General features: G+C 46.8%; 1 protein-coding gene across 1 annotated transcript; it reads right to left on the bottom strand.

The window, feature by feature from the left end:
* Positions 1-6,427: 6,427 nt before the first annotated feature.
* Positions 6,428-9,142, bottom strand: LOC123190049 (pentatricopeptide repeat-containing protein At5g03800-like). Its single transcript, XM_044602609.1, has one exon. It carries the CDS (start codon positions 9,125-9,127, stop codon positions 6,539-6,541), a length of 2,589 nt encoding a protein of 862 aa, XP_044458544.1. The 5' UTR covers positions 9,128-9,142; the 3' UTR covers positions 6,428-6,538.
* Positions 9,143-12,613: the final 3,471 nt, after the last annotated feature.

Genomic DNA, 12,613 nt, shown 5'->3' with positions numbered 1-12,613 from the left:
CCATGTGTCGATCCTTTGTGATCGCAACCTTACCTAGACCCAATACCTGACTTTTGCCTTTGTTGGCACAGATGATATGCTTCAGATGTGATGGAGATAATGGAGCATCCATCAATAGATTCTTGTCACCAGTCATGTGATTTGTACATCCACTATCGAGGACCCACTCAATGGCTTTGGGTTGATCATCCTGCAGATGAATTAGTGCAGCTTACAAACTCATATACTTCATCAGTGAAGAATATGACATCAATTCATCAGATCAATTTCATCAAGCAAGAGAATAGATAAAGCAATATGAGGACGTGAGAAATGAAAGTTCATTTCTTCATGATTAGCCTGCGTCCTATCAGGCATGCTCACGTCTCCAGCAAATTCTTCAGACGATTACGTATGTCTGGAGACCTGACCCTGCAGAAGAGATTAGTTCTTTTTCTTCACCACCCACATCCGAAGGGGTGGCAAAGAGTTCATCATTCTGCGAGCTCCATACGAGAAGGATGGCATAGAAGCCAGTCCATTTTGTTTCACATAAGAGGGGTTAGAGTAAGCATAAGAGTATGCAGAGAAATTCTTCGAGGACTTATGGACATAATGATTTGAAGAATAATGCACATATCCATAATCCTTGGATCTTCCCTGCGAAACAGACGGGTTAGCACGATGATGTTCATATGAGGACTTTGATCCTTTTGAGGAATATGATCCATGTGAGGAGTTTGGTCCGTATGAGGACTTGGATCCATATGAAGAATTTGGTTCATATGAAGAATTTGATCTGGGGTTCCTATTCTTCACAGCTGGCGTCATGATGACATTCACCTAAAGATTTTCAAGGCATCTTTTGGTAACCCAGATTTTCTTCATAGGGGAACCGTTCCTGCAGTTAGTGCCAACATATCTAGCAAATACTTCACCATTCTGATTTTTGAACAATTTATAGTTGGAGTCAAAAGACTCATCATCAGAATGAGGAGATTCACATGCAAATCTAGATAAGTTAGATGGATCAACTGGAGGTCCCTTTGCAGCAACCCATGTAGTTTTGGGGTACTGCTCAGGCTTCCAATATGTACCATCAGCATTGAGTTTCCTCTCAAAGGCAATACCCTCTTTCCTAGGGTTCCTGTTGAGGATCTGCTTTTTAAGCACATCACAAAGAGTCTGATGCCCTTTGAGGCTTTTGTACATGCCTGTCATGTACAATTCCTTCAGCCCTACATCATCAGTGATACTAGCAATGTCCTCAGATGAGGAATTAGTGATAGCAAAGGCATGTGAAGAATTTGAAACATTAGCAGCATTTGAACATTCAGGTGAAGAATTAGCAGATTCATGTTCAATGCACTTCAAGCATGGAGGAACAAATTCTTCCTGAGAAGCGCTGATTTGTTGAGCAAGTAATGAACCACGCTCCTTCCGAAGATCTTCATAACTCACTCTTAGCTTTTCAAGATCTTGCTTTCTTTGAAGAAATTCATAAGAAAGCTTCTCATGATCAGATAAAAGAGTGTTATGTTGATCTTGAAGGGTGTCATACTTAGTATGAAGTCTCTGAAGACTTTCAGTCAAAGCTTTTGACTGATCCATTTCTTCACCCAACATATCAACGCTCTTATTTAGCATGTAGTGAACTTTTTCCAAAGCTCTTTGTTGTTTAGTGGCAAGGGAAGCAAGTTTGACATAGCTGGGTCCAAATTCATCACCAGATTTATCATCACTAGACTCAGATAGGTAGCATTCAGTTACCTCAGCATCTTTTTATCATAAGGCATGATGCAGAAGATGATGATTCTGATTCGAATGTTATCGCTTTGAGAGATTCTTGAAGTCCTCAAACCAAGGATCATGACAGGTTCGATGACCTTCATAGACCTCAGAGAGACGGTCCCAGATGAGCTTTGCATGATCGAGGTGCATGATATTCCTGAACTGATTTTGAGACAGACAGGAGCAGATGACATCCTTCGCCGTGAGGTTGAGAAGAGTGTACTTGCTAATGTCATCAGCTTCCGCCATCTTGCACAGATCGGTCAGACCAATCTCAGTGACGGTCCACAGCTCGCTGTTCATCGCCATGAGGCGCTTCTTCATCATGGCCTTCCACTTGGGATACTCATGACCGTCAAAGATGAGGCATGTCACTTTATTCATACCTGCGGTCGACATAACTAAAACTCCAGGTTGTTAAACCAAAATCACACAGAACAAGGGAGTACCTTGCTCTGATACCAATTGAAAGTGCGTTATATCGACTAGAGGGGGGTGAATAGGCGATTTTTATGAAATTCTTCACTGAGGAATTTGCCGGTGAGGAAATTCCTTAGCGAAGAACTACTAGCAGCGGAATAAGTATTCAAAAGTAAACATAACAGAATACAAGCATGGTCATCATGATGAAATGAAGATAGGCACAGAGTACAGGAAGCGTAAGCACAGGATAACATAGGATGAAGACAAACAGACTAAAGAAATTGAACTGAGGAAATTGAGAAAGTCTTCAGTTAAAGTCTTCAAACACAGATATGGACAAACACACAATACAGTTATGAGGAAATGAACGAGTTGAGGGAATAGAACCAGTAAGCTTGGTGAAGACAATGATTTGGTAGACCAGTTCCAACTGATGTCTCAGTTGTACGTATGGTTGGAGCGGCTCAGTATTTAAACTCAAGGACACACAGTCCCGGACACCCAGTCCTGAACACGCAGCTCAGGACACCCAGTCCTCACCGTATTCTCCTTGAACTAAGGTCACACAGACCTCGTCCAATCACTCGTGGTAAGTCTTCAGGTGACTTCCGAACCTTCACAAACTTGGTCACTCGGCGATCCACAATTCCTCTTGGATTCACTAGACCATGACGCCTAACCGTCTGGAAGAAGCACAGTCTTCAAAGGTAACAAGCGTCGGATCCACGCAGGATCAATCTCTTCAGTGATACTCAATCACTTGGGGTTTGTAGGTGTTTGGGTTTGGGTTTTTCCTCACTTGATGATTTTCGCTCAAAGTCCTCGGAGGATGGGTTGCGCTCAAATGACAAGTGTGAGTTTCTCTCGGAGCAGCCAACCAGCTAGTGGTTGTAGGGGCGGCTATTTGTAGCCTAGGGAGCGGCCCTACATGATAAGACATAAATGCCCTTCAATGATATGACCGTTAGGTGGATAGATATTTTGGGATAGCTGGCGCATAGCACAGCAACGGTCGGAATTTTGAGTTGCAAAATCCTCAGGGCTATCATGTTCCTCACTGTGTAGGCAATCCGCACTGGCGAATTCCTAACTCCTCAGTCAGAACAAATTCCTCAGAGACCAGAAGAACTTCGTCTCTGTCACTAAAGAAATTGACTGAACTGTATGAGATTTCCAATGGCTTCACTCGAAGGGATTGGTAGGTGTAGGATTTTGAGTTGAGCGTCACATGGAAATTTTTCCTTAGTATTTTCTCGACCCCCTTTAACAGTACGGTGTTTCCTATGACTCAAGAAAGAGAAAATGAAACTACGAAAACAGAAGTCTTCACACTTCATATTCCTTGATTGAATGCCAAGTCTTCACGGTCACACCAATTTCTTCACTTTCAAAGTCTTCAGAGATTCAAAGTCTTCAGTCGGAGAAACTTCATTTTTAGGGGTCGACTTTCTCTGTAAATATTAAACTCCTCATAGACTTATAGACCTGTGTGCACTCACAAACGCATTAGTCCCTTAACCTATAAGTCTTCAATACACCAAAATCACTAGGGGGCACTAGATGCACTTACAACCGTGACCTTCCTCCTGCCTTCATCAGCCACTGTTCATCCATGGGTTACTGTTCATCCAGCCTCCACCAGCTACTGTTCAACCAATCCTCCAGGGGTCCTGTTCATTCACCCCCAACCGGCTCGGGTCTGGTGGCCTCCTCAATCGAGGTCCTGTTCATCCAGCGGCAACGGCCTATTACCACGGGGTCCTATTCATCCAGCCCCCATCGAGAACTGTTCATACAACCCCCAAGAACGGCCACTATTCATCAAGAGGCAGCTGGTTCGATCAGCTTCAAGTAGCAGCAGCAGCGAAGGAATCACTCGGGTTCAGTTAACAACCAAGGGATCGATCGCTCGGGTTCAGTAATGTAGCTAGTGCAATCGCTCGGGTTCAATAAGTGAACGCCTCGCTCGGGTTCAGTTAGAGCCCAACACCTTGCACACACGTGCGTACGTGTACGAGAGAAACACGCAAACCTCCGTGCATCGCTCGGCCCCGACCACCTACCATAACCAGGAACTCCCCGATATTTTCCTCGCCCTCGCTTCTACCACGATTTTTTCCATCATGGACGACCCAAAAAATGGAATGCATGTGCGTCCTCGGCCCGCCCAGGACGAAAAACTCATTTTCTGTCATGTTCTTTTGTCATAGAAGTAGGAGCCCACCACATCTATGATGATACGTGGTTTTGTCACAATTATCATCATAGAATTGTCATAAGCATGACAGAAAAGTTTTCGTTCGAGTCAAAATGTCACGGTTGTGTCTTTTTTTGTACTGTCCCCGCTTGGGGGAGAGGCGCCTATCATGGTCTTCACGCGCCCGACGATGCGCGCGCCCTCCAAATGGTGTGCTTGGTGGCGATGAAGGCGACGTCCCACACCCACACCCAGCACGCAAAGGTCTGTGTGTCGCCGCGCTTGTGCGTGTGGGTGTCGAGGCAGTCAATGATGCACTTGACGCCGAGCACCTCCGCCGCCCCCTTAAGGGACCCATATGGAGGGGCATATTCTCTATGACCACCCACACATGGAGCATGAAGTCTTGGTGCACAACATGGTCATCCTCGTGCCATGGCTTGATGTTGAAGACGACGCCGTCGATGTTGATCGAGCCGAGGTGGACGGCGTTGTCGTGGTGCGCCGACAGCTCGAAAAGCACCAAGAAGTCCTCCGGATCATGGCTCGTAACCCGCAGTAGTGGGCCGGCGTGCGGAGCGTGGCGTCGAAAGCACGTCCGACCGACATAGGGTTCGCTGCGTGCCGCTCGGCCGCCGACGTCAGGAGGACGGCATGGCGCCGGAGGAAGGAGATCTGATGCTCCACCATCGGCGTCTCGATCACCACCTTGTGGATGTTCCTCGGCCGCCTTGACAGGTCAGTATGGTGGCAGCGCTCCATGGTCGGCGCGGGCGCCGACGGCGTGGGGAAGCGAAGACGAGTGTGGACCGGGCTGCGCCGAGCAACAGGCCCCAGCCTCGCCCTTGCCAGTTTGTCGCCCCTGCTGTTGCGCGGATCTTGGGGGCAGTCGCGAGCGTGGTCGGGCAGCTTGCACTCGATGCAGTGGATAGGATCTCTACAATGTACACGACGATGCTCAGAGCTCAGGCACCGGAAGCAGAGCCCCTTGAAGCGCCTTAAAAAGACCTCTCGCCCGACGTTTGCATTGATGGAGGGCTTGTGGCATTGACGCCTATGCGGTCGCCCGCCAGCATGGCGCTGCGCGTTGCCGGACTGGCTCTGTCCAGCGTCCTAGGCGCGAAGGGGAAGGTAGCCTGTGGACGCTAACTAGATGGACATAGGCGTGGTTGTCCACATGCAGGGGGAGAGGCGCACGGCCTTGGAGCACTCCCCGTAGCAATATCCGCGCGAGGGTGGCGGAGCCGTTGCCGATTGGAGGCGGAGACCATCAGTCGTGACCCGGCGGGAGATCTGGATGCGCGGGCGCCGCATCTCGCATGTCCACAGCTGGACGGCCGAGCAGGAGCGCCGAGCGAGCACGGCCCATGGTGCGGGAGGGGTGGCGCCACTGACCGAGCGGCCAGCGACAGGTGTAGGTAGCCGCCGTGGCCGAGGGCCGTCGCGCGTGCGGGAGGGAAGGAGCTTCTAGTCAAGAGCCAGTAGGTAATGATTTTGTACGCGAGCATCAGTGCTAACTGTAAGTACACAGTTAGGTCAGGGCAATAGAAGATGCCTACCTCATTGTCTTAATCTTGCTTTTTTTTGTGAAGGTTGCAACTCACAAGTAACTGCAAACAGGTCAAGAACATAAAGAGTCCTGCCGGAAATCATATTCATATAAATGTGAGGTATCGTGTGCTAACTGCAAACAGCAAATTTTAAGACCACTGGGGAGTAAGTGATTTGTAATGTTAAATTTTCACATTGTTTATGGTACTAGACATTATTCAACCGATATTTTCTCAGAAACATATTCAACTGAATGTTTGGAGCAAAAGAAAATACTTTTCTGAATATGATGTCAACTGAACAGCTGTTGGCATCAGGGGCGGAGACAGGCCCCAGGCCCCCAGGGCCTGGGCCCGGGGCGTGAGGCCCAACTCCTTTGGTGAATGTACTGCTACCTAATACGTGAGGCCCAAATCCAGGAGAAATGCTTGAAGGCGGCCCGGGGCACGCGGCCAGCCTGGCTCCGCCCCTGGTTGGCATGAATGCTTCTGAAGAAACTCATAGCAATGTACAGGATCTCAATACAAGGATATCTTCTATAGATTCTACAGTGCTACAAAGACACTGCAAAGTAGTCAAAATTGGTATGGTACCAGACTAATCTCTACAGGAACAAATCCCTGCCCTAAAAACATGAAACCCATTCGAGTCTCTGACTGAAATCTCTTTTCCGGTAGCAGCAGAGGCATGCTCCAGAAATGAGTGGCAGTCACCACACATGCGGATGTTCTTCACCACACGGATAATTTTCCCAGAGCCTGCCATTAGGAGGCCATATGTAGCTGCCAGCTTTGCACTGTGGTACATTAGGAAGTGTCTCTTTTGGTATTCCTCGACATCATGTAGGACAAAGGTGGTGTCTGGTTCATACCCGGCCTTAATGCACTCAAGAGTTAGCACGTCCAGACCAGCATAGATGTCCTTGGACTGAGGATGTGATCTATCTCGAGCGAAAAATGAGTGAATAGCATTGTCATAAAATGTCCAGCTCCTTGCTGGAATCTTATGGATACCCTTTTGCCGCATCTCCAGCCTTGTGTTCTCTGAGCAATGCCACTTTGCTGATTCAGAGTACAGATTAGATGCCAGAACATATGTGGATGGGTCTTGTGGTTCCAGGGCAAGTAGATGACTCATAGCTCGCCTTCGCAGTGTCATATTGGACTGCTTGCTACAGCTTTCCAGCAAAGATCGCCAAACTAATGCACCAGGCTTGAATGGCATACTAGCTATAAACTGTTCAGCCTCATCAAAATGACCCCAGCAGCCAAGGACGTACACAACTGCTGCAAAGTGTTCCATAGCAGGTTCAGTGTTGTACTTGCTTGACATACAACGAAACAGTTCCATAGATGCATCTGCAGAATCTGAGTCTGTACAACTGCAAGCTGATATGATCAGAAGAAAGGTCACGGAGTCAGGCTTGATGGCTAATCTCTCCATTTGAGACCATATGTCCCATATTTCATCTCCCTGGCGATGGAGAAGATGAGCAGTGATCAGCGCATTCCAAGACACAAGGTCTCGATGAGGCATTCGCTGAAAGAAAGTGACTGCATTTTCCAATTGTCCGCACTTGCCATACATACTGACAATTGCATTACCAACTCCACAAGCACGCAAAAGCCCAGATTTTGCAGCAAGCAGATGCAGTTGCTTTCCAAGCTCCGTAAAACCCAAAGCACCACAAACTCCAAGTGCAGTAGTCAACAAAAACGCATCAATGAACTGAATATCGCTGCTTCTAAACATTTGAAGGAATGTAGAAAGCGCTTTCTCATACTCTCCATCTCTAACGCTAGAAAGCAGTAAAGAGCTCCAAGCAATGTGAAAACTCTCCTGGTGGCGCCAATGCTCAAACAACAGACGTGCATCTCCAGACCTACCACACTTGACGCACATGTCTATCAACGCGGCGTCAATCCAAGGACTTGAACCACAGCCACACTTAATCACAAATGTGTGAACCTGCTCACTCATCTTCCTATCCGCAGCAATAGCACAAGCATTGAGGACACCAGTCATGGTGACGTCTGACATCTCCAACCCATTCTCCAGCATCTGCCTAAACAACCCGAGCCCCTGCAGCCCAGCCTTCCTAGCAAAACTGACTCGCACACCTTCCTTGTTCTGACAAAACCCGGTGAGAACTGCATTATATGTAACAAAATTCCTCTCAGGCATCCGATCAAACACGCGCAGAGCCTTGTCAACTAAACCAAATTCCATGTATCCATTGAGTAACCCAGTCCACGAAATTACGTCCTTTACTGGCATCCTCTGAAACACACCAACCACATCCTCGACAGAATCACCATGCTCAGCATAAAATCCAATGAGCGCATTGCCCACACTCAAATCCAGCTCCATCCCGGACTTGAGAGACAGAGCGTGCACCGCTGCCCCCAGAGGCAGGCTGAACCCTTCAGTAGCCGCCGTCAGAAGCGCTGACAGAGAAAACCGGTCGACCGCAACATCGGCCGTCCGCATGTCCCCAAACAGCTCAAGCGCCTCCTCGTACCTCCCCAGCTCGACCAGGCCGGACAGCACCGTGTTCCATGAGGACACGTCGCGCTCCTCCATCCCGTCGAACACCCTCAGAGCGTCCTCTAAGCGACCGCACTTGACGTACATGCCAAGGAGCGCGTTGGCGACGAGGAGAGAGCCGCCGGAGTACCGTCCCTTGGCGGCGAGCGCGTGGACCTGGGTCCCGAGCCGCGGGTTGCCCCTGCGGATGCAGGCGGTGAGGAGGCCCACGAAAGTGTACTCTGTGGGGGCGACTCCCGCGAGGCGCATGCTGCGGAAGAGCGCCGCGGCAGCAGATACGGGGGAGCCCAGCCGGGCGTGGCCCGAGATGAGCGCGCTGTAGGAGGCAGCGTCACGGGCGGTCATCCGGTCGAACACCTCAACCGCGTCGGTGAGGCGGCCCGCGCGGATGTAGCCGCACATGACGGCGTTCGCGAGGCGCGCGTCCGCGCTAGACTTGGCCGCGACCGCGTGCGCTGCGCGGGGGTCGGCCGCGTGGGGGAGGAGGCGAAGGCGGGGTGCGGTGCCATGGGTGGCGGCGCTGGTGGTGGTAGCGGGAGGAGGAGGTGGCGGAGGGGCCGGAAAGGAGAGCCGCGAACGGGGCGGGGGCGGGGGTGCGAGGGGAAGAGGAGCAGGGGAGGATGAGGTGGAAGTGGCCATTCATTTCACGCCAAGGTCGACGGAGCTAAACGTGTATCAGCTTTGACGCTTTGACGTTTCGGCCGATTGGAAATCCGACCCGGCTCGCGTCTGCACGAGAGTTGGGTAGATTTGGCCTGCTGCAATTGGGCTCTCACCCCCCCCCTCCCCCCCCCCCCCCCCCCCCCCCTTTTTTTTTATAAATAAAACAACAACACATGTCTCAAAAAAAAAAACACGGCTGAACGATACAATTTGACGGGATGGTCCTCTGACGCAGCAGATTAAAAAAAATGGTCAACATAACCACAACGACTACGTCGTTGATAGAGGCAAAGGTGTCCGGTCTTTTAATAAAATGACGGTTATCATTTTTGGTGAAGTATACTTTCACAATCCGACTACGAACGTGCGGAGACGTGTTGTCTTAACAATCACTAAACCAACTCTGAAAGATTATTGATTACGCCGAAACACGATCAACCTTACCACGATGGTCTATTTCCTTCAGGCAAACGAAGAACAAATAAGAAACTGAAATTGCAATCTGGATATTGCGAATATAAGATGAAAGTAGGGTTATGTGACGTCTTGATTTGGTCATTGAACACAAACGAAGTACGCGAGTTGCAGCTATGACAAACTTTAATCTAAACAAAACTCAAACTCTAAACGACGCCATAAGGACTGTATATATAAAGGAATAATATGGTATTTCGTGACCCCTTGGAGGAGGGGTCCGAAACCAACCCTAGCTCGGTTTTTCCACACATACGGACTCTAAAAACAGGCTATACTAAAGTATTTCTAAATTACATGGGCCTGACCCAATAATAAGGTGACGCGACACCTATAATAGTCTCTAGATGAAATTTATGAAGTGACATCTTGTATATTTCACCCAAGTCTTTATGCCCTCATTATGGTGGCTTCAAAGTCCTGAAATCATAACTTGAAACTCCGTTTTTGTTTCCCTTGCGCATACCATCATCTTCATGCTCGATCTTACTCCGATGTTAATCCTTCTTGTCCAAGCTAGAGCCTTCATTTGTAAGCAAAATAAATATATTCAGTTTAGGCAACATCATATTCTCAAGAACATTAGAATCATTACTCAGAAACGAAAGTACATGATAATTTAATTGGTATGCGCGAGCTCTAGTAATTGATCCAGTATATGTAGCAATAAGGGTTGTGGGTATAACAATGGTTTTTATGTCCTCATCATCATCCTCTTCTTGAAATGAAGTCATCCTCGATGAAAGCTCATTTTCCTCACCCAAGTAAGGTTTCAAATCTACAATATTAAAAGTGGGATTAAACCCAAAATCTGCAGGCAGCTAAGTTTGTATGCATTATCATTATTTTCTCTAACACCTTAACTGGACCATCGGCACGTGGCATTGGCTTTGACTTGCGCAAATCAGGAAACCTATCCTTACGCAAATGTAATCAAACAAGGTCTTCAGGTGCAAAGACAACATGTTTTTTACCCTTATCTTCAACAAGTTTATATTTAGCATTTACGCATTCAATATTTTCTTTATTTAACTCATGCTTTTTTTAGATCAATTCAGCACGTTGTTTAGCATCAAATTAACCTTCTCTGAAGATGGAAAAGACAACAAATCAATGGGTGCCCGAGATAGGAAACCATACACAATCTCAGAAGGGCACATCTTAATAGTAGAATGCAGCGAACGATTACAACCAAATTCAATATGAGGCAACCATTATTCCCACACTTTAAGGTTAGTCTTCCAAATAGCTCTAAGCATAGTAGACAATGTTCTATTGACTATTTTAGTTTTTCCATCAGTTTGGGATGACATGTAGTACTAAAAAGAAGTTTAGTCCCCAACTTAGCCCATAAACATTTTCAAAATGGCTAAGAAAATTAGTATCATGATCTTAAACAATTGTTTTTAGCACACCATGCAAGCGAATAATTTTACGAAAGAACAAAACAACAACATTAGCAGCAGCATCGCTTTTATGACATGGTATAAAGTATGTCATTTTTGAGAATTTATCCACGATAACAAATATGTTATCCCTCCCCTTTTTTGTTTGAGGTAAACCTAAAACAAAGTCTATAGATATATCCTCCCAAAGAACACTAAGTACAGGCAAAGGCATATATAAACCATGAGGATTGAGTCATGACTTAGCTTTTTGACATGTAGTGCAGCGAGCAACAAAACGCTCAACATCGTCCTGTCTCATCTTTGGCAAAAAAAATGTGTAGCAAATACATCCTCCGTCTTATTCACGCCAAAGTGTCTCATTAATCCTTCTCCATGCGCCTCCTGCAACAACAAAAGACAAACGGAGCTAGCTGGAATGCATAGCTTGTTAGCACGGAACACAAATCTATCATTAACGACGAACTTGTTCCATGTTCTTCCTTCTTTACAATTCTGCATTATGATACGTCTCCGTTGTATCTATAATTTTTGATTGTTCCATGCCAATATTCTACGATTTTTATATACTTTTGGCAATTTTTAATACTATTTTTGGGACTAACATATTGATCCAGTGACCAGTGCCAGTTCCTGTTTGTTGGATGTTTTTTGTTTCGTGAAAAATCCATATCAAACGGAGTCCAAACGGGATAAAAACTGACGGAGATTTTTTGGAATATATGTGAATTTTGGGGAGTGGAATCAACGCGAGACGATGCTCGAGGGGCCCACGAGGCAGGTGAAGGAAATATGCCCTAGAGGCAATAATAATATTATTATTTTATTTCCTTATATCATGATAAATGTTTATTATTCATGCTAGAATTGTATTATCCGGAAACATAATACTTGTGTGAATACATAGACAAACCAAACGTCACTAGTATGCCTCTACTTGACTAGCTCGTTAATCGAAGATGGTTATGTTTCCTAACCATAGACATGTGTTGTCATTTGATTAATGGGATCACATCATTAGGAGAATGATGTGATTGACATGAACCATTCCATTAGCTTAGCACTCGATAGTTTAGTATGTTGCTATTGCTTTCTTCATGACTTATACATGTTCCTATGACTGTGAGATTATGCAACTCCCGTTTATCGGAGGAACACTTTGTGTGCTACCAAACGTCACAACGTAACTGGGTGATTATAAAGGAGCTCTACAGGTGTCTCCAAAGGTGAATGTTGGGTTGGCGTATTTCGAGATTAGGATTTGTCACTCTGATTGTCGGAGAGGTATCTCTGGGCCCTCTCGGTAATGCACATCACATAAGCCTTGCAAGCATTACAACTAATGAGTTAGTTGCAAGATGATGTATTACGAAACGAGTAAAGAGACTTGTCGGTAACGAGATTAAACTAGGTATTTGAGATACCGACGATCGAATCTCGGGCAAGTAACATACCGATGACAAAGGGAACAACGTATGTTGTTATGCGGTCTGACCGATAAAGATCTTCGTAGAATATGTAGGAGCCAATATGAGCATCCAGGTTCCGCTATTGGTTATTGACCGGAGACGTGTCTCGGTCA

This window comes from Triticum aestivum, chromosome 2A, assembly GCF_018294505.1.
Source record: "Triticum aestivum cultivar Chinese Spring chromosome 2A, IWGSC CS RefSeq v2.1, whole genome shotgun sequence".
Taxonomy (NCBI): Eukaryota; Viridiplantae; Streptophyta; class Magnoliopsida; order Poales; family Poaceae; genus Triticum; species Triticum aestivum.
This window is presented reverse-complemented; position numbering and strand designations above follow the sequence as displayed.

Bases quoted from the DNA above. Each gene is read 5' to 3' on its own strand.
- LOC123190049 (XM_044602609.1), bottom strand. From the start codon at position 9,127: ATGGCCACTTCCACCTCATCCTCCCCTGCTCCTCTTCCCCTCGCACCC.